Source organism: Pristiophorus japonicus, chromosome 19, assembly GCF_044704955.1.
Source record: "Pristiophorus japonicus isolate sPriJap1 chromosome 19, sPriJap1.hap1, whole genome shotgun sequence".
In the NCBI taxonomy this organism is placed as follows: Eukaryota; Metazoa; Chordata; class Chondrichthyes; family Pristiophoridae; genus Pristiophorus; species Pristiophorus japonicus.
Window position 1 is genome coordinate 60,786,472 of NC_091995.1, and position 26,194 is coordinate 60,812,665.

At 45.6% G+C, this 26,194-nt stretch overlaps 1 protein-coding gene across 1 annotated transcript in view; it reads right to left on the reverse strand.

Annotated features, from left to right (window-relative positions):
- LOC139229901 (zinc finger protein 850-like) overlaps positions 1-26,194 on the reverse strand; it is a 101,599-nt gene extending 75,405 nt beyond the window's left edge. Inside the window, exons 1-3 of the mRNA XM_070861539.1 lie at positions 25,872-26,194; positions 22,624-22,711; positions 17,284-18,484 (exon numbers count right to left, since the gene is read on the reverse strand). Coding sequence (XP_070717640.1) covers positions 17,284-18,131 — 848 coding nt within the window. The 5' untranslated portion in view covers positions 18,132-18,484; positions 22,624-22,711; positions 25,872-26,194. The remainder of the gene's footprint in view (positions 1-17,283; positions 18,485-22,623; positions 22,712-25,871) is intronic.

Consider the following 26,194-nt stretch of genomic DNA (forward strand, 5'->3'; position numbering starts at 1 on the left):
ATATAAACAGGGACAGGATCGAGCGTAATATAAAAGAGAAACAAGGTCCAGTGTAATATAAATAGAGTCACGGTCTAGTGTAATATAAACATAGACAGCATCTAGTGCTATATAAACAGGGAAAGGGCGAATGTAATATAAACAGATACAGGATCTAGTGCAATATAAACAGAGACAGGGTCGAGTGTAATATAAACAGGGACAGGGTCCAGTGCAAACTAAACAGAGACAGGGTCGACAGCTATGTAAACAGAGGCAGGGTCTAGTGTAATATAAAGAGAGACAGGGCAGGATCTGGTGCAATAGGAACAGAGACAGGGTCCAGTGTAATATAAACAGGGAAAGGGTCTAGTGTAATATAAACAGGGACAGGGTCTAGTGTAATATAAACAGGGAGAGAGTCTAGTGCTATATAAACAGAGACAGTGTCTAGTGCTATATAAACAGGGACAGAGCCTAGTGTATTATAAGCAGAGACAGGGTCTAGTGTAATTAAACAGAGACGTTGTCCAGTGTAATATAAACAGAGCAACTGTCCAGTGTAATATAAACAGTGCCACTGTCCAGTGTAATATAAACAGAGCCACGGTCCAGTGCTATATATACAGGAACAGGGTCTAGTGTAATATAAACAGAGACAGGGTCGAGTGTAATATAAAGAGAATCAGGCTCTAGTGAAATATAAACAAAGACAAGAAGTTGTGTAATATAAAAAGGGACAGGGACTCATGTAATATAAACAGAGACCAGTTCTAGTGTAATTCAAAGAGGCAGATTCTATGTACTATACACAGAGACAGGGTCTAGTGTAATATAAAGAGAGTCAGGCTCTAGTGAAATATAAACTGAGGCAGGAGCTCGTGTAGTGTAAACAGGGACAGGGTCCAGTGTAATAGTAACAAGGCCAGGGTCCAGTGAAAAGTAAAGAGGGACAGTGTCTAGTGCTTCATAAACAGAGACAGGGTCTAGTGCAATATTATCAGAGACTAGAGTAATATTAAAAGGAACAGGGTCTAGTGTAATATAAGCAGGGACAAGGTCTAGTGTAATATAAATAGGGACAGGGTCTAGTGTAATATAAACAGGGACAGGGTCGACAGCTATGTAAACAGAGGCAGGGTCTATGTAAATATAAAGAGAGACAGGGTCCAGCATAATATTAACAGAAACAGGATCTGGTTCAATAGGAACAGAGACAGGGTCCAGTGTAATGTAAACAGAGACAGAGTCTAGTGTACTATAAACAGAGAGTGTCTAATGTACTATAAACAGAGACAGGGTCTAGTGTAATATAAAAAAAGAGAGTCAGGCTCTAGCGTAATATAAACAGGGACAGGGTCCAGTGCAATCTAAACAGAGGTGGGTCGACAGCTATGTAAACAGAGGCAGGGTCTAGTGTAATATAAAGAGCGACAGGGTCCAGCATAATATGAACAGAAACAGGATCTGGTGCAATAGGAACAGAGACAGGGTCCAGTGTACTATAAAGAGAGACAGTGTCTAGTGTAATATAAAGAGACTGGGTCCAGTGCTATATAAACAGAGACAGGATCCAGTGCTACATAAACAGAGACAGGGTCCAGTGCGATATAAACTGAGACAGGGTCCAGTGCGATATAAACTGAGACAGGGTCTAGTGTAATATAAACAGAGACAGGTCACTATAAACAGAGACAGTGTCTAGTGTAATTTAAACAGAGACAGGGTCTGGTGTAATATAAACAGGGACAGGGTCTAGTGTAATATAAACAGGGACAGGGTCTAGTGCAATATAAACAGAGACAGGGTCTAGTGCAATATAAACAGGGACAGGGTCTAGTGTAATATAAACAGGGACAGGGTCCAGTGTAATATAAACAGAGACAGGGTCTAGTGCAATATAAACAGGGAAAGGGTCTAGTGTAATATAAACAGGGACAGGGTCTAGTGCAAGATAAACAGAGACAGGGTCTAGTGTAAGATAAACAGAGATAGGGTCTAGTGTAATATAAACAGAGGCAGGGTCTAGTGTAATATAAACAGAGACAGGGTCTAGTGCAAGATAAACAGAGACAGGGTCTCATGTAATATCAAACAGGGCCAGGGTCTAGTGTAATATAAACAGAGACAGGGTCCAGTGTAATATAAACAAACAGAGACAGGGTCCAGTGTTATATAACCAGGGACAGGGTCAGGTGTAATATAAACAGGGACAGGGTCCAATGTAATATAAATAGAGCCAGGGTCCAGTGCTATATAAACAGACACAGCGTCGAGTGCTATATAAACAGGGACAGGGTCGAGTGTATTAAAAACAGAGACAGGGTCTAGTTTAATATAAACAGAGACAAGGTTTAGTGCTATATAAACAGAGACAAGGTTTAGTGCTATATAAACAGAGACAAGGTTTAGTGCTATATAAACAGAGACATTGTCCAGTGTAATATAAACAGAGCCAGGGTCCAGTACAATATAAACAGAGACAGGGTCGAGTGTAATAAAACAGGAACAGGTTCCAGTGTAATAAAACAGGGACAGGTTCCAGTGTAATATAAACAGGGACAGGGTCTAGTGTTATATAAACAGGGACAGGGTCTAGTGTTATATAAACAGGGACAGGGTCCAGTGAAATATAAACAGAGCCAGGGTCTAGTGTAATATAAACAGAGAAAGGGTCTAGTGCTATATAAACAGAGACAGTATCTAGTGCTATATAAACAGAGACAGGGTCTAATTTAATATAAACAGAGACAAGGTTTAGTGCTATATAAACAGAGACTGGGTCTAGTGTAATATTAACAGAGCCACGGTCCAGTGCTATATAAACAGAGACAGGGTCGAGTGCTATATAAACAGAGACAGGGTCGAGTGCTATATAAACAGAGACAGGGTCCAGTGCTATTGAACAGAGGCAGGGTCCAGTGCTATATAAACAGAGACAGGGTCTAATGTAATATAAAACAGGGACAGGGTCGAGTGTAAAAAAACAGAGCCAGCGTCTCGTGTAATATAAACAAGGACAGGGCCCAGTGTAATATAAACAGAGACAGGGTCCAGTGTAAGATAAACAGAGACAGGGTCCAGTGTAAGATAAACAGAGACAGGGACTCATATAATATAAACAGAGACCAGTTCTAGTGTAATACAAAGAGGCAGATTCGATGTAATATAAACAGAGACAGGGTCTAGTGTAATATAAACAGAGACAGGGTCCAGTGCAATAGTAACAAGGCCAGTGTCCAGTGAAATGTAAAGAGGGACAGTGTCTAGTGCTTCATAAACAAAGACAGAGTCTAGTGTAATATTATCAGAGACTAGAGTAATATTAAAAGGGACAGGGTCCAATGTACTATAAACAGGGACAGGATCTAGTGTAATATAAACAGAGACGGTGTCTAGTGTAATATAAACAGAGACGGGATCGAGCGCTACATAAACAGGGACAGGGCGAGTGTAATATAAAACTGGGACAGGGTCTAGTGTAAGATAAATAGAGACAGGGTCTAGTGTATATAAACAGAGACAGGGACTAGTGCAAGATAAACAGAGACAGGGTCCAGTGTAATATAAACAGAGACAGGGTCTAGTGTAATATAAACAGAGACATGGTCTAGTGTAAGATAAACAGAGACAGGGTCTAGTGTAAGATAAACAGAGACAGGGTCTAGTGTAAGATAAACAGAGACAGGTTCTAGTGCAAGATAAACAGAGACAGGGTCTAGTGTAATATAAACAGAGACAGGGCTCGGTGTTATATAACCAGGGACAGGGTCTGGTTCAATATAAACAGATCGAGGGTCCAGTGCAATATAAACAGAGACAGGGTCCAGTGTAATATAAACAGGGACAGGGTCAGGGTCCACTGTAATATAAACAGAGCCAGGGTCTAGTGTAAAAAAACAGAGCCAGGGTCTAGTGTAATATAAACAGGGACAGGGTCCAGTGTAATATAAACAGAGACAGGGCTCGGTGTTATATAACCAGAGGCAGGGTCTGGTTCAATATAAACAGGTCGAGGGTCCAGTGTAATATAAACAGAGACAGGGTCCAGTGTAATATAAACAGGGACAGGGCCTAGTGTAAGATTAACAGAGACAGAACCTAGTGCAATATAGACAGGGACAGGGCCCAGTGTAGTACAAACAGAGACAGGGTCCAGTGTTATATAAAACAGGGGCAGGGTACAGTGTTATATAAACAGAGCCAGGATCTAGTGTCATATAAACAGAGACAGAGTCCAGTGTAGTATAAACAGAGACAAGGTCCAGTGTAATATAAACAGGGCCAGGGTCCAGTGTAATATAAAGAGAGAGAGGGTGTCATGTAATATAAAGAGAGACACGGTCCAGTGTAATATAAACAGGGACAGGTTCCAGTGTGATATAAATAAAGATAGGGTCTAGTGTAACATAAACATAGTCAGGATGTAGCGCAACATAAACAGGGACAGGGTCCAGTGTAATATAACCAGAGACAGGGTCTGGTGCTATATAAACAGGGACAGGGTCTAGTGTTATATAAACAGAAACAGGGTCTAGTGCTATATAAACAGAAACAGTGCAATATAAACAGAGACAGGGTCTAGTCGTGTAATATAAACAGTCGGATCTGGTGTAATATAAACAGAGACAGGGTCTAATGTAATATAAACAAAGAAAGGGTCTTGTGTAATATAAACACCTCAGCCCCGGCTCCCTCTCCCCGCCGGGACACTAACCTCAGCCCCCGGCTCCCTCTCCCCCCTGGGACACTAACCTCAGCCCCGGCTCCCTCTCCCTCTCCCCCCCGGGACACTAACCTCAGCCCCCGGCTCCCTCTCCCCGCCGGGACACTAACCTCAGCCCCCGGCTCCCTCTTCCCCCGGGACACTAACCTCAGCCCCGGCTCCCTCTCCCCCCCGGGACACTAACCTCAGCCCCCGGCTCCCTCTCCCCCCTGGGACACTAACCTCAGCCCCGGCTCCCTCTCCCTCTCCCCCCGGGACACTAACCTCAGCCCCCGGCTCCCTCTCCCCCTGGGACACTAACCTCAGCCCCGGCTCCCTCTTCCCCTGGGACACTAACCTCAGCCCCGGCTCCCTCTCCCCCCCGGGACACTAACCTCAGCCCCGGCTCCCTCTTCCCCCGGGACACTAACCTCAGCCCCGGCTCCCTCTTCCCCCGGGACACTAACCTCTGCCGCCGATCACTTTCCGCAATTTTGTTTTTCCTTCACCAACCGTCGACATGCGCAGGTCACGCTCAGGGAGTCGATGTGATCCGTCGCTGCTATTGGGTCAAATCAGATGATTGACAGCTCGCGCGACCAATCGCGGCCGGCACAGCTCCAGAAGCACCACGCCCACTCTCACAGTCGGAGGCGGTGCTACTCCTAGTCACGTGGTTCCTGATTTAAATCCGCGTGCGTTCCAAAGGCCTCAGTGCCTGTGACGTCCGTCACCTAGCAACGCGAGCTGCGTGACGTCGGTAACCTGGCAACGCAGCCTGTGTGACGTCATGTAAACTGGCCTCAGGAGCGGGCTGTGTCTGTGTATGGGCTGTGTGTGATATATGTCTGTGTATGGGCTGTGTGTGATATATGTCTGTGTATGGGCTGTGTGTGATATATGTCTGTGTCCGGGCTGTGTGTGTGATATATGTCTGTGTATGCGCTGTGTGTGATATATGTCTGTGTATGGGCTGTGTGTGATATGTCTGTGTCCGGGCTGTGTGTGTGATATATGTCTGTGTATGCGCTGTGTGTGATATATGTCTGTGTATGGGCTGTGTGTGACATATGTCTGTGTATGGGCTGTGTGTGTGATATATGTCTGAGTATGGGCTGTGTGTGTGATATATTTCTGTGTCCGGGCTGTCTGATATATGTCTGTGTACGGGCTGTGTGTGATATATGTCTGTGTATGGGCTGTGTGTGTGATATATGTCTGTGTATGGGCTGTGTGTGATATATGTCTGTGTATGGGCTGTGTGTGACATATGTCTGTGTATGGGCTGTGTGTGTGATATATGTCTGAGTATGGGCTGTGTGTGTGATATATTTCTGTGTCCGGGCTGTCTGATATATGTCTGTGTACGGGCTGTGTGTGATATATGTCTGTGTATGGGCTGTGTGTGATATATGTCTGTGTATGGGCTGTGTGTGATATATGTCTGTGTACGGGCTGTGTATGTGTGATATATATCTGTGTACGGGCTGTGTGTGTGTGATATATGTCTGTGTACGGGCTGTGTGTGTGATATATAGTGATGCTTTAATCTTCCACCTATGGAGAAGGTAGCAGCGTCTGAGACGGTTGACGGTTGCCCAATATTTGCGAGGAAGGTTTGATCCTTCAGGTTGTACTCTGGGATCTTCGATAAGGAATCCATTCCATATGTCGCAATTCTTCCAAGCATTTCGCCATCGGTCATCAAGGCTGAGGGGAGATCGCTGAAGGGCTTCGGTGACGGTCCAAAATGGCCTTGTAAATTTGAGACGGGTTGGTGGAAGGTTCGTCAAGTCAGCCTAGATCGGCGTGTCTTTGCTAGTGTAGTGCTGATGTACGGAGTGTTTGAACATCTGCTCCCCATGTGGATCCGGCGAGTTTCTGGATCAGGTTGACCCTACTCTTTCGTTACTTCCCAAGGTTCTGGAGATGTTGTCTATGTGACAGGGTGCGATCAAGCGTGACTCCTAAATAGGAGGGTTTTTTGGCATGGTTTACCTCTGTGTTGCCAATGGAGCCTTTCAAAGCCTGGTTTGCTTGATGTGTGTTGTGGAATGTCGAGGTGACAGACTTTTGCAGGGTTTGGCCAGAGTCACCATCAATGGAGGTAGGTCTCAATCCTCTGTAAATCACTGCTCAGGGTCCATTCGATGATGGACAGATTTGTGTTTTGCATGGCCAAGGCAATGTCATCAGCGTATATGAATTTGCAGGACTTTGTTTCGGGCAGATCATTTGTGTAAACGTTCAATAACATGGGTGCCAGGACAGAACGGCAGGCAGTGACTAGTGGGGTACCGCAAGGTTCTGTGCTGGGGCCCCAGCTGTTTACATTGTACATGAATGATTTAGACGAGGGGATTAAATGTAGTATCTCCAAATTTGCGGATGACGCTAAGTTGGGTGGCAGTGTGAGCTGCGAGGAGGATGCTATGAGGCTGCAGAGTGACCTGGATAGGTTAGGTGAGTGGGCAAATGAATGGCAGATGAAGTATAATGTAGATAAATGTGAGGTTATCCACTTTAGTGGTAAAAACAGAGAGACAGACTATTATCTGAATAGTGACAGATTAGGAAAAGGGAAGGTGCAATGAGACCTGGGTGTCATGGTACATCAGTCATTGAAGGTTGGCATGCAGGTTCGGCAGGCGGTTAAGAAAGCAAATGGCATGTTGGCCTTCATAGCGAGGGGATTTGAGTACAGGGGCAGGGAGGTGTTGCTACAGTTGTACAGGGCCTTGGTGAGGCCACACCTGGAGTATTGTGTACAGTTTTGGTCTCCTAACTTGAGGAAGGACATTCTTGCTATTGAGGGAGTGCAGCGAAGATTCACCAGACTGATTCCCGGGATGGTGGGACTGAGCTATCAAGAAAGACTGGATCAACTGGGCTTGTATTCACTGGAGTTCAGAAGAGTGAGAGGGGACCTCATAGAAACGTTTAAAATTCTGACGGGGTTAGACAGGTTAGATGCAGGAAGAATGTTCCCAATGTTGGGGAAGTCCAGAACCAGGGGCCACAGTCTAAGGATAAGGGGTAAGCCATTTAGGACCGAGATGAGGAGAAACTTCTTCACCCAGAGAGTGGTGAACCTGTGGAATTCTCTACCACCGAAAGTAGTTGAGGCCAATTCACTAAATATATTCAAAACGGAGTTAGATGAAGTCCTTACGACTCGGGGGATTAAGGGGTATGGCGAGAAAGCAGGAAGTGGGTACTGAAGTATCATGTTCAGTCATGAACTCATTGAATGGCGGTGCAGGCTAGAAGGGCTGAATGGCCTGCTCCTGCACCTATTTTCTATGTTTCTATGTTTCTAGAACTCTGTGGGAGCCCATTGTCCAATGTCCTCCATCTCTTCTGGGTGCCAGAGTACACATGGGAGCGTCGGTTGCTAAGCATGGAGTGAGGAGATGGATCGTTGTTGCGCAGGGTAAAATGATGCAGAGCTTGAAAAGCAGTCCATGCTTCCCTACTGTGTCATACGCTGCTGACAGGTCCACGAGTGCTGTGGCAGTCTTGAGCTTTTGCTGGAAGCTTGCTTCGATGTGCGTTACTAAAGCTACCACTTGGTCGCAGCAGATACGGCCACTCCGGAAGCCCACTTGCTCCTCAGGAATAGTTCGCTCGATGATGGGGACTAGTCTCTGGAGTAGTAGCCTCTCCAGCACTTTATAACAAGTACATAGTAAGGCGATCAGGCGGTAGCTGGAGGTTTCACAGGCATTCTTCCCCTGCTTCAGGAGGGCAATTATTTTAGTCTCCCACCAAAGAGGTGGAATTTTATCAGTTGCCAGCACCTCAGAGAAGAAGGAGGTCAACCATCACTTCAATTTGGATCCCAGTGTATTAAAGCATTCAGGGTAAACACCATCTGGACCAGCAGCTTTTCCAGATTTGATTGTGGACAGGGCTGCGTTTAGTGCATCCCGGGTGAATGGATCAGACACAGTTGACCATCTCGGTGCTGCCGTCAAGTCTGTCGAAAGCTGCCGCTTCATCTGTCGATGAAAGTCTTTGTCCACCGGAGCCTTTGATGCTTGTATCGAGTGGGATGCAATGGTGCCTGCTCTGATGGTCATCCTGTGTGTATAGGTGGGGTTTGTCCCACCAAGTTGACAGAGCAGGGTCCGTGCTTTCCTGACGGAGTGAATGAAGTTAATCTTCTCCGCAAGGCTCCTCCACCTTCCACATCTCGCCGAGTTCATGGACTGCAGCATTGTGCTGGCTATAGCTGGGTTCTTGTTCAGCAAATACTCCTGGTAGTGAGCCTCACTTTCTTCCATCCAACGAGAAATATATATCTGGGTTCTTGTTCAGTGAATACTCCTAGTAGTGAGCATCACTTTCCTTTGTCTAACAAGAAATATATGTCTTCCTAAACCCACAAGGTATACTGCATTTTGCAACAGCTTTAATAATTCCTATTAATCGGTTGAAGGCATTGGTGGTTGGCAGAATTCACCTGATGTTGGTGTCAACTGACCGTTGGAAGGTTTCCCACTCTGCTTTTTTGAAGTTCCATCGTGGTTCTGATGTTGATGTAATGACAGGAATTGCGATTCCGATATTGATGATCGAGGGCCTGTGTTGACTGTTGGGGAAGTTACCGAGAACGGTTCTGGAGGCCGTGATTGGGTTTCCTTTGTTGTCTTTAGAGAGCAAACATTGATCTGGGTTATAATCTGCAAACATTCGATGTCCTTTGCGATGACATTAGTTGTGATCTCCGAGCTAAGATCATGTAACAGGGTGGGACACGAGAACCCCTGTAAAAGGAAGGGGTGTCAGATTATAACCTTGACAAATGGAACTTACCTCCATCTTTGGCGTCAAAATGGAGGAATGTGTTCTCTGTGAAGCCCACAATGACTTCTCCATTATAATTGGTGTTTGCATAGCCCCACGTTGTGTGGTGGCTATTAAAATCTCTGAGATGGATGGACGGATGTTGATTAGGAAGGAGCGGTGGGTCAGGCCACTGTAAAAATGGTGGTTTATAGACATCAGAGATTGTTAGCTCTCCTATGCCCATTGCTGTAGTGAAAACTCTGGCAATACTGGTATGCGCCAGTTCAGTGCAGCCTTCAATGCCTCATTTAACATAGCATGCCAGGCCATACGTGGGATGGTTATTGAATGTGATTAGGTCACAACCTGTGATCCATCCTCTTGTGTCAAACTGGTGGGTGTGTTAAATGTGTGTTTCTTCAAGCACAGAACATCGACGCTGTGTTCCTTGAGTAACCTTTGGAGATATTCACATTTTGAACGGGAGATGCCTTCAATATTGAGTTGGCATGTTCAGATGGCGGGGCCTACATGCAGTTTTCTTTGGAGAGGACCGTTCGATTTGCCTGGTTTGCTACAAACATCGAGAGGTTGATTTAACGACAAGTTTGGTATCCTTTGAGATGACATTAGTTGTGATCTCCGAGCTACGATCACGTAGCAAGATGGGCCACGAGATCCCGTGTAAAAGGAAGGGGTGTCAGAGGCACATTGTAGGGATTATCAGGACTATCAATGGCTGGGGCCATATGAACAATAGTTGGAGGGGAATCATGGTCAATAATAGTTAAAGCTGCGTCTATACTGTCCTATCAAACACTCCCAGGGCAGGTACAGCACGGTGTTAGGTACAGAGTAAAGATCACTCTACACTGTTCCATCAAGCACTCCCAGGGCAGGTACTGCATAGAAACATAGAAATTAGGTGCAGCAGCAGGCCATTCGGCCCTTCGAACCTGCACCGCCATTCAATAAGATCATGGCTGATCATTCAACCTCAGTACCCCTTTCCTGATTTCTCTCCATACCCCTTGATCCCTTTGGCTGTAAGGGCCAGATCGAACTCCCTTTTGAATATATCTAACGAACTGGCCTCAACAACTTTCTGCGGCAGAGAATTCCACGGGTTAACCACTCTCTGAGTGAAGAAGTTTTTCCTCATCTCAGTCCTAAATAGCTTATCCCTTATTCTTGGACTGTGACCCCTGATTCTGGAACTCCCCAGCAACGGGAATATTCTTCCTACCTCTAACCTGTCCAATCCCATCAGAATGTTATATGTTTCTATGAGATCCCCTCTCATTCTTCTAAACGCCAGTGGATACAAGCCAAGTTGGTTCAGTCTCTCCACATATGTCAGTCCTGCCATCCCGGGAATCAATCTGGTGAACCTTCGCTGTACTCCCTCAACAACAAGAATGTCCTTCCTCAGATTAGCAGACCAAAACTGAACACAATATTCCAAGTGTTGCCTTACCAAGGCTCTGTACAACTGCGGTAAAACCTCCCTGCTCCTATACTCAAATCCGCTCGCTATAACGGCCAACATGCCATTTGCCTTCTTCACCACTGTACCTGCATGCCAAACTTCAATGACTGATGAACCATGACACCCAGGCCTCGTTGCACATCCCCTTTTCCTAATCTGTCACCATTCAGATAATATTCTGTCTTCCTCTTTTTGCCACCAAAGTGGATAACCTCACATTTATCGACATTCTACTGCATCTGCCATGCATTTGCCCACTCACCTAACCTGTCCAAGTCACCCTGCAGCCTCTTAGCATCCTCCTCACAGCTCACACCGCCACCCAGCTTTGTGTCATCTGCAAATTTGGGAGATATTACATTCAATTCCTTCATCTAAAATTGATGTATATTGTATATAGCTGGGGTCCCAGCACTGAACCCTGTGGCACCCCACTGGCCTGCCATTCTGAAAGGGACCCGTTTATTCCGAATCTCTGCTTCCTGTCTGCCAACCAGTTCACTATCCACGTCAGTACATTACCCCCAATACTATGTGCTTTAATTTTGCACACCAATCTCCTGTGTGGGACCTTGTCAAAAGCCTTTTGAAAGTGCAAATACACCACATCCACTGGTTCTCCCTTGTCCACTCTACTAGCTACATCCTCAAAAAATTCTTGGAGATTTGTCAAGTATGATTTCTCTTTCATAAATTCATGCTGTCTTGGACAGATCCTCTCACTGTTTTCCAAATGCGCTGCTATTTCATCTTTAATAATTGATTCCAACATTTTCCCCACCACTGATGTCAGGCTAACCAGTCTATAATTCCCTGTTTTCTCTCTCCCTCCTTTTTAAAAAAGTGGCATTAGATAGAGTAAAGCTCCCTCTACACGGTCCCATCAAACACTCCCAGGGCAGGTATAGCGCGGGATATAGCAAAAGTTTCTATAGGTATATAAAAAGGAAAAGAGTGGCTAAAGTAAATGTTGGTCCCTTAGAGGTCGAGACCATGGAACTAGTAATGGGGAACATGGAGATGGCAGAAACTCTGAGCAAATATTTTGTAACAGTCTTTATGGTAGGGGACATTAACAATATCCCAACAGTGGATAGACAAGGGGCTATAGAGAGGGAGGAACTTAACACAATCACAATCACTAAGGAGGTAGTACTCAATAAGATAATGGGTCTAACGGCAGATAAATCCCCTGGACCTGATGTCTTATATCCTAGGGTCTTAAGAGATGTAGCAGCAGAGATTGTGGATGCATTGGTTGTAATTTACCAAAATTCCCTGAATTCTGGGGAGCTCCCAGCAGATTGGAAAACTGCAAATGTAATGCCCCTATTTAAAAAAGGAGGCAGACAAAAAGCAGGAAACTATAGACCAGTTAGCCTAACATCTGTGGTTGGGAAAATATTGGAGTCCATTATTAAAGAATCAGTAGCAGGACATTTGGAAAAGCATAATTTGGTCAGGCAGAGTCAGCATGAATTTATGAAGGGGAAGTCACGTTCGACAAATTTGCTGGAATTTTTTGAGGATGCAACGAAGAGCGTGGATAAAGGGGAACCAGTCGATGTGGTGTATTTGGACTTCCAGAATGCATTTGACAAGTGCCACGTAGAAGGTTACTGCACAAGATAAAAGTTCATGGGGTTGGGGATGATATATTAGCATGGAGAGAGGATTGGTTAATGAACGGAAAACAGAGAGTCGGGATAAATGGTTCATTCTCGGGTTGGCAATCAGTAACTAGTGGGGTGCCACAGGGATCAGTGCTGGGACCCCAACTATTTACAATCTATATTAACGACTTGGAAGAAGGGACCGAGTGTAATGCAACCAAGTTTGCTGATGATATAAAGATGGGAAGAAAAGCAATGTGTGAGGAGGACACAAAAAATCTGCAAAAGGACACTACACATGGTATGAATACAGGACAGTAATGGTCCATATCAGCACAACTCCTCTGACACTACACAAACAGCATGGTATGTATACAGGGCAGTAATGGTCCATATCAGAATCAATGACATCGGTAGAAAAAGGGATGAGGTTCTCGAGGCAGATTTTAGGGAGCTAGGAAAGAGATTATAAAGCAAGACCTCAAAGGTAGTAATCTCCCTGTGTAGTGTTGATGTCCCTGTGGGGTGCAGTGTCTGACCCTGAGCTGCCCCAGGGAGGGGATAGTGTGTGATGTCCCTGTGGGGTGCAGTATGTTCAGTGTCTGACCCTGAGCTGTCCCAGGGAGGGGACAGTGTGTGATGTCCCTGTGGGGTGCAGTATGTTCAGTGTCTGACCCTGAGCTGCCCCAGGGAGGGTACAGTGTGTGATGTCCCTGTGGGGTGCAGTATGTTCAGTGTTGACCCTGAGCTGCCCTCATTCCTCCTGCTCTAGGGGACAGTCACGCTTCAATCAGTCTGAATTAATTGGAGGGAGATTGTCATCTACTGGACACTGGTGGTATTTCAAGGCACATCATGTCCGGCTCCATCCCAGAGAAATCCAAAACCAACCTGCAGATTCAATTCATTTTATCAATTGTTTAACAAACTTTAGCTCCATTTGTTGCAGCTTTCAATATTTGAAAACCCTTTTGATATTTTGTATCGGTCTTCACGGTAGAAGATACTAAATACATCCCAATGATAGATAATCAAGGGGCTATAGGGAAGGGGGAACTTAAAACTATCACTGACACTTAAAGAAAAAGTACTCAGTAAAATAATGGGACTAAAGGTGGACAAGTCCCCTGGACCAAAACTGGACAAGTCCTCTGGACCCGATGGCCTGCACCCTAGGTTCTTAAAAGAAGTGGCTGCAGAGATGGTGGATGCATTGGTTGAAATCTCCCAACACTACCTGGATTGTGGAGAGGTACCAGCGGTTTGGAAAACCACAAATGTAACACTCCTATTTAAAAAGGGAGAAACAGAAAACAGGAAACTATAGACTAGTTAGCCCAACATCTTTTGGTGGGAAAAAGCTGGAGTCCTTTATTAAGGAAACAGTAGCAGGACATTTGGAAAAGCATAATACAGTCAGGCAGAGTCAGCATGGTTTTGTGAAAGGCAAACCATGTTTGACAAATTTGCTGGAGTTCTTTGAGGATGTAATGAGCAGGGTGGATAAGGGGGAACCAGTGGATGTGGTGTATTTGGATTTGCAGAAGGCTTTCAATAAGGTGCCACATAAAAGGTTACTGCACAAGATAAAAGTTCACAGGATTGGGGGTAATATATTAGCATGGATAGAGGGTGGGCCAACTAGAGTTGGGATAAATGGGTCATTTTCTGGTTGACAAACGGTGACTAGTGGGGTGCCTCAACTATTTACAATCTATATTAATGACTTGGATGAATGGACTGAGTGTAATGTAGACACGTTTGCTGATTATACAAAGATGGATGGGAAAGCAAATTGGAAGAGGACACAAAGAATCTGCAAATAGATGTAGACAGGCTAAGTGAGTGGGCTAATATTTGGCACATTGAGTATAATGTAGGAAAATGTGAGGTTATCCACTTAGGCAGCAAAAATAAAAATACAATTTATTATTTAAATGCAGATATATTACAAAATGCTGCAGTACAGAGGGACCTGGGTATCCTTGTGTGTGAAACACAAAATGTTAGTGAGCAGATACAGCAAGTAATTATGAAGCCAATAGAAATGTTGGACTTTATTGCAAGGGGGATGGAGTATAAAAGCAGGGAAGTCCTGCTACAAATCTACAGGGTATTGGTGAGACCGCACCTGGAGTACTGCATACAGTTTTGGTCTCCTTAATTAAGGAGGGATATACTTGCATTGGAGACAGTTCAGAGAAACTTCACTAGTTTGATTCCTGAGAACAGAAAATAGGAAAAATGTGCAGGAGCATGCCATTCGGCACTTAGAGCCTGCACCGCCATTCAATATGATCATGGTTGATCATGCAACCTCAGTACCCACACCTGCCTTCTCTCCATACCCGCTGATCCCTTTAGCCGTAAGGGCCAAATCTAACTCCCTTTTGAATATGTCCAACGAACTGGACTCAACAACTTTCTGTGGCAGAAAATTCCACAGGTTCACCACTCTCTGGGTGAAAAGGTTTCTCCTCATCTCGGTTCTATATGGCTTACCTCTTATCTTTAGACCGTGACCCCTGGTATTGGACTTCCCCAACAGCGGGAACATTCTTCCTGCTATGAGATCCCCTCTCATTCTTCTAAATAAAGCCTAGCTGATCCAGTCTTTCCTCATATGTCAGTCCTGCCATCCCGGGAATCAGTCTGGTGAACCTTCGCTGCACTCCCTCAATAGCAAGCACGTCCTTCCTCAGATTAGGAGACCAAAACTGAACACAATACTCAAGTTGTGGTCTCACCAAGGCTCTGTACAACTGCAGTAAGACCTCCCTGCTCCTATACTCAAATCTCCTCGCTATGAAGGCCAGCATGCCATTTGCTTTCTTTACTGCCTGCTGTACCTGCATGCCTTCCTTCAATGATTGATGTACCATGACACCCAGGTCTCATTGCACCTGCCCTTTTACAAATCTGTCACCATTCAGATAATAATCTGCCTTCCTGTTTTTGCCATCAAAGTGGATAATATCACATTTATCCACATTATACTGCATTTGCCATTCACCTAACCTGTCCAAGTCCCCCTGCAGCCTCTTAGCATCCCCCTCGCAGCTCGCACTGCCACCCAGCTTAGGGTCATCTGCAAACTTGGAGATATTACATTCCATTCCTTCATCTAAATCATTAATGTATATTGTAAATAGCTGGGGTCCCAGCACTGAACCCTGCGACACCCCACTAGTCACTGCCGGCCATTCTGAAAAGTACCCGTTTATTCCCACTTTTTGCTTCCTATCTGCTAACCAGTTCTCTATCCACGTCAATACATTACCCCCAATACTATGTACAATAATTTTGTACAATAATCTCTTTTGTGGGACCTTGTCAAAAGCCTATTGAAATTCCAAACACACCACATCCACTGGTTCTCCCTTATCCACTCTACTAGTTACATCCTCAAAAACCTCTCGTAGAAGATTTGTCAAGCATGTTTTCCCTTTCATAAATCCATGCTGACTTGGACTGACCCTGTCACTGCTTTCCAAATGCGCTGCTATTACATCTTTAATAATTGATTCCAGCATTTTCCCCACCACCGATGTCAGGCTAACCGGTCGATAATTCCCTGTTTTGACTCTCCCTACTTTTTTAAAAATTGGGGTTACATTAACTACCCTCCAATCCATAGGTACTGAACCAGTGTCCATGGAATGTTGGAAAATGATCATCAATGCATCTACTATTTCTAGGGCCACTTCCTTAAGTGCTCTGGGATACAGACTATCAGGCCCTGGGGATTTATCGACCTTCAGTCCCTTCAATTTCCCGATCACCATTTCCTGACTAATAAGGATTTCTCTCAGTTCCCTCTTCTCGCTAGACCCTCGGTCCCCTAGTATTTTCGGGAGGTTATTCGTGTCCTTAGTGAAGACATAACCAAAGTTTTTGTTCAAATTGTCTGCCATTTCCTTGTTTCCCATTATGAATTCACCTGATTCTGATTGCAAGGGACCTACATTAGTCTTCACTAATCTTTGTCTCTTCACATATCTATAGAAGCTTTTGCAGTCAGTTTTTATTGGAGTTTAGAAGAATGAGAGGTGATCTTATTGAAACATATGATACTGAGGGGACTCGACAAGGTAGATGCAGAGAGGATGTTTCCACTCGTGGGGGAATCTAGAACTAGGAGGCATAGTTTAAGAATATGGGATTTAGAACTGAGATGAGGAGAAATTTCTACTGAGGGTCGTAAATCTGTGGAATTCTCTACCCCAGAGAGCTGTGGAGGCTGGGTCATTGAATATATTTCAGGTGGAGATAGACAGATTTTTGAGCGATAATGGAGTGAAGGGTTATGGGGAGTGGGCAGGGGAAGTGGAGCTGTGCCCAAGATCAGATCAGCCATGAACTTATTAAATGGCAGAGCAGGTTCGAGTGGCCAATGGCCTACTCCTGCTCCTATTTCTTATGAATTTTTAAAGGGTGAATTATAGATGCAAACACAATCAGCATTATTTTTTTATCTGACCCTATTCCCATTGATTAATTGGTCAAATATCCCAAATATTAAACTCCAGCCCAGTTAAAGGGGGAATCAATATCAGCAGAAAGAAAGCCCAACTGTCAGAATGGACGCGATTCAGTCTGGAACAACAGCAGAATCCAAAACCTGCAGTCACTTGTGAACTCGCTGGTGTCTCAGCAGGTGGGATGACAGAGTGAATCCCTTCCCACACTCGGAGCAGGTGAACAGCCTCTCCCCAGTGTGAGCTCGCTGGTGTCTCAGCAGGTAGGATGAGTGAGTGAATCCCTTCCCACAGTGGGAGCAGGTGAACGGCCTCTCCCCGGAGTGAACTCGCTGGTGAGTTAGTAGGTTGGATGACTGAGTGAATCGCTTCCCACACTCAGAGCAGATGAATGGCCTCTCCCCAGTGTGAACTCGCTGGTGTCTCAGCAGCTGTGATGACTGAGTGAATCCCTTCCCACACTCAGAGCAGGTGAATGGCCTCTCCCCAGTGTGAACTCGCTGGTGAATCAGCAGGTTGGATGAGATAGCGAATCCCTTCCCACACTCTGAGCAGGTGAATGGCCTCTCCCCAGTGTGAACTCGCTGGTGTCTCAGCAGGGTGGCTGAGATCGTGAATCCCTTCCCACACTCGGAGCAGGTGAATGGCCTCTCTCCAGTGTGAACTCGCTGGTGTGTCAGCAGTTCAGATGACACAGTGAATCCCTTCCCACAGTCGGAGCAGGTGAACGGTCTCTCCCCAGTGTGAGTATGTTGGTGTCTCAGCAGGTGGGATGACCGAGTGAATCCCTTCCCACACTCGGAGCAGGTGAACGGCCTCTCCCCAGTGTGAACTCGCTGGTGAGTTAGTAGGTTGGATGACTGAGTGAATCCCTTCCCACACTCAGAGCAGGTGAACGGCCTCTCCCCAGTGTGAACTCGCTGGTGTCTCAGCAGGTGCGATGACTGAGTGAATCCCTTCCCACATTCAGAGCAGGTGAACAGTGTCTCTCCAGTGTGACAGCGCCGATGAACTTCCAGATCAGATAGGGAATTGAATCCCTTCCCACAGTCCCCACATGCCCATGGTTTTTCCATGCTGTGGGTGTCCTTGTATCTCTCCAGGTTGGTCGATCAGTTGAAACCTGGTCCACACACAGAACATGTGAACGGTTTCTACCCGCTGTGAATGGTGCAATGTTTTGTCAGGCTGTGTAACTGGTTAAAGCGCTTTCCACAGTCAGTGCACTGGAACACTCTTACTCGGGTGTGTGTGTGTTTTGGTGCTTTTCCAGTCACACTGATGTTTGAAATCTGTTCCCACAGACATTTCTCCTTCCACATTCAAAGGCCGATGATATCCAGGTCCTGATGAATCAAGTGATTCTGTCAGATCTTGACATGATGTTTGGTTTGAGTTTCCTGTCTGCAAATCCTCCCCTTCTGATACCCTGGAAAAGGAATTTACAAAAATCATTACAGCAAGTACAGGACAGAAATTCAGAACAGACAATTCTAGATTCTATGGAACATTTTTTCCTCTCTTATTCCTCCAAAGCTGTACATCCCTGCCCCATACACTTCCACCTGTCTGTCCTGAAATTCAAACACATCGCATGTCTGAAGGCAGCTTGTCCTACGCTCCCAATTATCATCACTAACTCTGGCTAGGTTCAGTTCTACACTCACTGGTTTCCCTTCCTCTCCTTGCCGGAAGATGCTGACTTTGGGTCGGTTCAGTTCTACACTCACTGGTTCCCCACCCTCTCCTCCCCTGAAGATGCTGACTTTGGGTCGGTTCAGTTCTACACTCACTGGTTCCCTCTCCAACCTTCCTTTGAAGGTGCTGATTCTGGTAGGGATCAGTTCTACACTCACTGGTTCCCCTCCCTCTCCTCCCTTGAAGATGCTGACTCTGGCTGGGTTCAGTTCTGCATTCACTTTTTCCCCTGAAGGTGCTGACTCTGGCTGGGTTCAGTTCTACACTCACTGGTTCCCTCCCTCTTCGCCCCTGAAGGTGCTGACTCTGGCAGGGTTCAGTTCTGCACTCACTAGTCTGGTGAAAATGCGATTGATATTGTTTCTGTCACTCATGGGACAATTTTAAATTGCTTGGTTAAGTCAACAAATACTTTGTGTGTCACTTTCTGGTACTGTGTGTCAGTGTGGGATTGAAAGGTGTGTACAGGACAGACACTGCCACTCACTCTCTGGTACTGTGTGTCAGTGTGGGATTGACAGGTGTGTATAGGACAGACACTGCCACTCACTCTCTGGTACTGTGTGTCAGTGTGGGATTGACAGGTGTGTATAGGACAGACACTGTCACTCACTCTCTGGTACTGTGTGTCAGTGTAGGATTGACAGGGGTGTATAGAAATACCTGTCACTCACTCTCTGGTCATACATATCAGTTTGGTAATTGTTGACTACAGGATAGATAAACTGTCACTCTCTGTTACTGTGTGGCAGTGTTTGATTGTCAGTTGAATACAGGCTATAACTACTTTCCGTTGTGCCCCAGACCTGATTTTTGCAATGCGACGAATGGCGCCAGCCGTTATACATGGCCTTCTTCGACTTCACAAAGGCTTTTGACACTGTTAACCGTGAGGGTCTATGGAGCATCCTCCTCCGTTTCGGATGCCCCCAAAAGTACGTCACCATCCTCCGCCTGCTCCACGGCGACATGCAAGCCGTGATCCTTATCAACGGATCCATCACAGACCCAATTCATGGCCGGACCGGGTCAAGCAGGGCTGCGTCATTGCCCCAACCCTCTTCTCAATCTTCCTCGCTGCCATGCTCCACCTCACAGTCAACAAGCTCCCCGCTGGGATGGAACTAAACTACAGAGCCAGTGGAAAGCTGTTCAACCTTCGCCATCTCCAGGCCAGGTGCAAGACCACTCCAACCTCTGTCGTCGAGCTACAGTACGTGGATGACTCCTGCGTCTGTGCACACAGAGGCTGAACTCCAGGACATAGTGGACGTATTTACCGAGGCGTATGAAAGCATGGGCCTTACACTAAAGCTCCTCCACCAGCCTGTCCTCGCCGCACAGCACTGCCCCCCAGACATCAAGATCCACGGCGTGGCCCTGGACAACGTGGACCACTTCCCCTATCTTGGAAGCCTCCTATCAACAAGAGCAGGCATTGACGACAAGATCCAACACTGCCTCCATTGCAGCCTTCGGCCACCTGTAGAAAAGAGTGTTTGAAGACCAGTCTCTCAAAACTTCACCAAGCACATGGTCTACAGGGCCGTAGTAATACCCGCCTCCTGTATAGCTCAGAGACGTGGACCATGTAGCAGACACCTCAAGTTGCTGGAGAAATACCACCAGCGATGTCTCTGCAGGCTAACTTCCCCAGCACTGAAGCACTGACCACACTTGATCAGCTCCGCTGGGCAGGCCACATAGTTCGCATGCTAGACACGAGACTCCCAAAGCAAGCGCTCTACTAGGAACTGGTCCACGGCATTCGGGAGGGCGTGAGCTCCTCGAATATAATCGCCGAGAGCCTGCAGAAATCAAGCGCAGGCAGCGGAAGGAGCGCGTGGCAAACCAGGCTTCCTGCCCCTCTTTCCCTCAACAACTGTCTGTCCCTCTTGTGACAGTGACTGTGGTTCTCATAGTGGACTGTACAGCCACCTAAGAACTCATGTTAAGAGTGGAAGCAAGTTTTCCTCGATCCCGAGGGACTGCCTATGATGATGATGATGATAGATACTTTAACTCCCAATCTCTAATACACTGTGAACAATTTAAATGATAGCCTATCTGTTACTATCTGATAAAGTGTGACAGTGTGGGATTGAGAATGTAGGAAAAATACTGCCACTGTCATTCTCTGGTACTGTGTGTCATTGTAGGATTGACTGCTGAATATGGGATCGACACTGTACCTCTCATTCTCTGATATTGCTATCAGTATGGGATATATTTGTTAACATAGGATAGATATTGCATCTCTCAATGGTACAGTGAAGCAGAGTTGGATTGACAGGTGAGTGTTGGATAGATACTGCCTCTCTCATTCTCTGACACTATGTGACAGGTGATGTAGGATAGATACTGCCTCTGTCATTCTCTGACACTATGTGACAGGTGAGTGTTGGATAGATACTGCCTGTCATTCTCTGACACGATGTGACAGGTGATTGTTGGATAGATACTGCCTCTCTCATTCTCTGATACTATGTGACAGGTGAATTTTCGCTAGATACTGCCTCTCTCATTCACTGACACTATGTGACAGGTGAGTGTTGGATAGATACTGCCTCTCTCATTCTCTGACACTATGTGACAGATTCTGATTGACAGGTGAGTGCAGGATGGACACTGCCACTTTCAATCTCCGGTGCAGTGTCTGTATAGGACTGACTGGTGATTATAGGATAGATACTAACACTTTCACTCTCTGATCCATTGACAGGTAAATATAGAATTAATATTGTGGGTGTCTGGTATGGGAGTGTGAATTTGAATCTGTATCTGTCCATCTCTGGTATGTGGATGAGGGTTTTACTCTGTATGTCAGTTTCTGATACGAGAGTGCGGGTTTTATCCTGTACCAGTCAATTTCTGGTAATTGCCTATGGGTTTCATTCTGTATCTTTCCATTCCTGGTGTGTGAGTGTGTGTTTTGTGCTGTATCTGTCCATCTCTGTTATGTGAATGTGAGCTCTACTCCATACCCGTCATTCTCCAGTATGTTAGTATTGTTTTATTCTGTACCACCAATTCCTGATCGAGTATTCATTTTACTTTCTAACTGTCAATTTGTGTTATGGAGATGAGTATTTATGCTGAATCTGTCGGTCTCTGGTAAATGAGTCTGAGCTTCACTCTGTATCTATCTGTCTCTGGTATGTGAGTGTGGGTATTCTCTGTATCTCTCCGTTTCTGTTTTATTCTGTATCTGTCAAGTTCTGATGTGTGATTGTGGGCCTCACTCTATAACTGCCAGTTTCTGCTTACTTGAGAGTGGGCTTTCCTTTGTACCTGTCAGTTTCTGGTATGGAAGAAAGGACTTTACCCTGTACCTGTCAATTACTGGTAAATGAGTACTGGCATTTCATTGTATCTGTCAATTTATGTTATGGGAATATGGATTTTAATATGTCAGCCTCTAATGTGTGAGTGTGGGTTTTATACTGTATCTCTCAGTCTCTGATATGCGAGTGTGTGTATTATTCTGTACCAGATAGGTTTTGGTATGTGTGTGGGGTTTAAGCAGTGCCTCTACGTTTCTGGTATGTTAGTCTGCCTTTAATTTATATTTATTAGTCTAGGTGGTTTTATGTTTTACACTGTACCTGTCAGTTTCCGGTATGTGAGTGTGGGGTATAATCTGTACCTGTCAGTTTCTGGCAAGTGAGTGTGGGTGTTTAATGTACCTGTCAGCGTGATCTGTTTCAATGGTTTAACAGCATCTGATTCGACTGCTCCATGTGGCTGTAAGATTCACAATGTAACTCTGCCACTTCAGATCACTGTGGAACTGACAGCTTCTGCTGCCTGTGATAATAGGATTGAGGCTAGTTCTGTGTCTCTTCGCTCTGCCAGTGGTAATCTACTTACTGTGTGTGAGAAGGAGCTGCCTGCACTGTTCCTTGTGTTCCGTGTGGAGGAAAGCTCACATTTGTTCTGGTGATTGAAGAATTTTGCTCTGAGAATAATAATACGAGAACATTATTACTTCTAAGATATGGATGCAGGGGAGAATATGATGTATCTGAGGGAGCAACAATGTATCTCTTGACCACAGAAACACGGTTCTGGAGAACTCAACACACCGAAACAATATAACCGGTCTTTAAAATATCTTCTCCCACACTTCTCTCCTGGTGCCTGCAATAGATGCACTTTGTGAAACTCCCCATATCCTCACTGTCAGGCTGTGTTTCCACTGCTCACTGTCCAAGAACAACGGACACGGTGAGATTGGAACTGAATCAGGAACATTCACTGCTGATTTGGGGAAAGAAAGCAGCAATGCTTCGAAATAGTGAGGTGATTTACTTTCTCTGTTATATTACACTGTCCACACACAGCCCGAGAATGGCCTCTCCCTTCCCCCACTCACTCCATGTTCCAGAACTAGTTCCTGCTCCACTCCGCCTCTTATACAGTCCCCGACGGAAATAAACCAGGAACGTTCACTACTCGTTTGGAGAGAGAAAGCAGCAGATTGTAAATAGCAGATTCTGCCCATTCTGTCTCCCTTATCCTGGACACTCACTGTCCACACACAGCCCGAGAATGGCCTCTCCCTTCCCCCACTCACACCACGCACCGAGACTGGTTCTTGCTCCACTCTGCCCCTTACACACAGCTCCCGACTCCCCCTGAACTTCCCCCGGACACAATGCCGATCTCTGAGCCCATCTGCGGACACGCTCCCAAAGCGCTGCGCTCTAAGGAGGCTGCTACTCGCTACCTTACCCCGGGGCTGCAGTGTCTCCATTCCTGGCTGTTTGAAACCATCTTCTTCCGTTCACTGAGTGAATGGCGATCACACACATGGTTGGGGGAGGGGAGGGTACATGCACTCTTCTGCTCACTGGAAATCGACACATGGGGTGGGGCTTATCCTCACATGCGAGGCTCTCTGCACTAATTCAGCCTTGTCCCTTGGAGATGATCAATTTGGGATCATTCCGTGCAGGGTGTTTCTCTCCATGAGCCCGTCTTCACAAAGCAATCCTGCAGAAACATCGGAGGGACGAGGGAGTGGGAGAGTTTGCTGGGACCGTGCAGGAGTTAATATCTGACAGAAACAGTCCGAGATCAGTTTAATTAGAGTAAAACACTTGGTCACTGAGAGTAATACAGAAGTGGATAATCAAGGGGCTATAGGCAGGGAGGAACTTAATACAATCACTATGACTAATGAAGCAGTACTCAGAAAAATAATGGGACTAAAGGCCGACAAGTCACCTGGACCTGATGGCTTACATCCTAGGGTCTTAAGAAAAGTGACTGCAAAGATAGTGGATGCATTGGTTTTATTCTACCAAAATTCCCTAGATTCTGAGGCGGTCCCAGCAGATTGGAAAACCGCAAATGTAACACCTTCATTTAAAAAAGGAGGCACACAAAAAGCAGGAAACTATAGACTAGTTAGCCTGACATCTGTCATTGGGAAAATGCTGGAGTCCATTATTAAGGAAGCAGTAGCTGGACATTTGGAAAAGCATGATTCAATCAAGCAGAGTCAGCATGGCTTTATAAAAGGGAAATCATATTTGATAAATTTGCTGGAGTTCTTTGAGGATGTAACGAGCAGGGTGGATAAGGTGGAACCAGTGGATGTGTTGTATTTAGATTTCCAGAAGGCATTCAATAAGGTGCCACGTAAGAGGTTACTGCACAAGATAAAGGTTCACGGGGTTGGAGGTAATATATTAGCATGGATAGAGGATTGGTTAACTAACAGAAAACAGAGAGCCGGGATAAATGTGTCATTTTCCAGTTGATGCCACAACTATTTACAATCTATATTAATGACTTGGATGAAAGGACCGAGTTTAATGTAGCCAAGTTTGCTGATGATACAAAGATGGGTGGGAAAGCAAATTGTGAGGAATAAAAAATCTGCAAAGGGATATAGACAGGCTAAATAAGTGGGCAAAATTTGGCAGATGTAGTATAATGTGGGAAAATGTGAGGTTATCCACTTTGGCAGAAATAATAGAAAAGCAAATTATAATTTAAATGGAGAAAAATTGTAAAGTGCTGTCGTACAGAGACACCTGTGGGTCCTTGTGCATAAAACACAAAAGTTACAATGCAGGTAGAGCAAGTAATCAGGAAGGTCTCTGTACTACAGCACTTTGCAATTTTTCTCCTTTTAAATTATAATTTGCTTTTCTATTATTTCTGCCAAAGTAGATAACCTCACATTTTCCCACATCTGCCACATTTTGCCCACTTATTTAGACTATCTATATCCCTTTGCAGATTTTTTGTGTCCTCACAATTTGCTTTCCCATCCATCTTTGTATCAAATGGAATGTTGGCCTTTATTGCAAGGGGAATGGTGTATAAAAGCAGAGAAGTCCTGCTACAAATTTACAGGGTGCTGGTGAGGCCACAACTGGAGTATTGCGTGCAGGTGTGGTTTCCATATTTAAGGAAGGATATACTTGCATTGGAGGCTGTTCAGAGGTTGATTCCAGCAATGAGGGGGTTGTCTTATGAGGACAGGTTGAACCTATACACATTGGAGTTCAGAAGAATGAGAGGTGATCTTATCAAAACAGATAATGAGGGGGATCGACAAGGTGGCTGCAGAGAGGATATTTCCACTCATAGAGGAAACTAAAACTGGGGGCCATAGTCTCAGGATAAGGGGCCACCCATTTAAACTGAGATGAGGAGACATTTCTTCGCTCAGAGGGCTGTAAATCTGTGGAATTCTCTGCCCCAGAGAGCTGTGGAGGCTGGGTCATTGAATCTATTTAAGGGAGAGGTAGACAGATTTTTGAGCGATAAGGGAATAAAGGCAAGCGTGCAGGGAAGTGGAGCTGAGTCCATCATCAGATCAGCCATGATATTGAATGGCGGAGCAGGCTCCAGGGGCCAAATGGCCTTCTCCTCTTTCTTATGTTCTTATGAGATAATAACCCTGAGACTGTACACGGGGATTCAACCCTGGGACTGTACATGGGGATTCTAATCCTGTGAGTGAACAGCTCTGGGGCTTTCCTGTTACAATTGTCTGGGACGGAAACCGTAAGCTTAGCACTGAGCAGCGCCTTTAGGAGAGATGGTGAGAAATCCGAGGTGTTGAGAGTGAGAATAAAATAACTATGTTAATGCTTTACCCACGAGGACCAGTTGGAAACAGATATTGACGGATCTCACGTTGCTCCTGCACCAAGATGGCCACGCATGCGCGTTGCTGCTCACTAAATCAAGATGGCGGAGCACTGACTTTCCTTCCTATACAAAGTTGGCCGCCGTTATCGTGGGCCTGTGACCGGGAAAAGCCTCGAGGCTGCAGTCTCCGATATTCAGGTTATTATTCCGGGCTTCTGACGGGCACCAATTGTTTATGAAGCCTACCCCGCTATCTGTTGATCTATTACTCCGCTCTGCCCCGCTGAAATGGGCTCTTTTGCACAGCAAATTTTCACCGTGTCCGCTC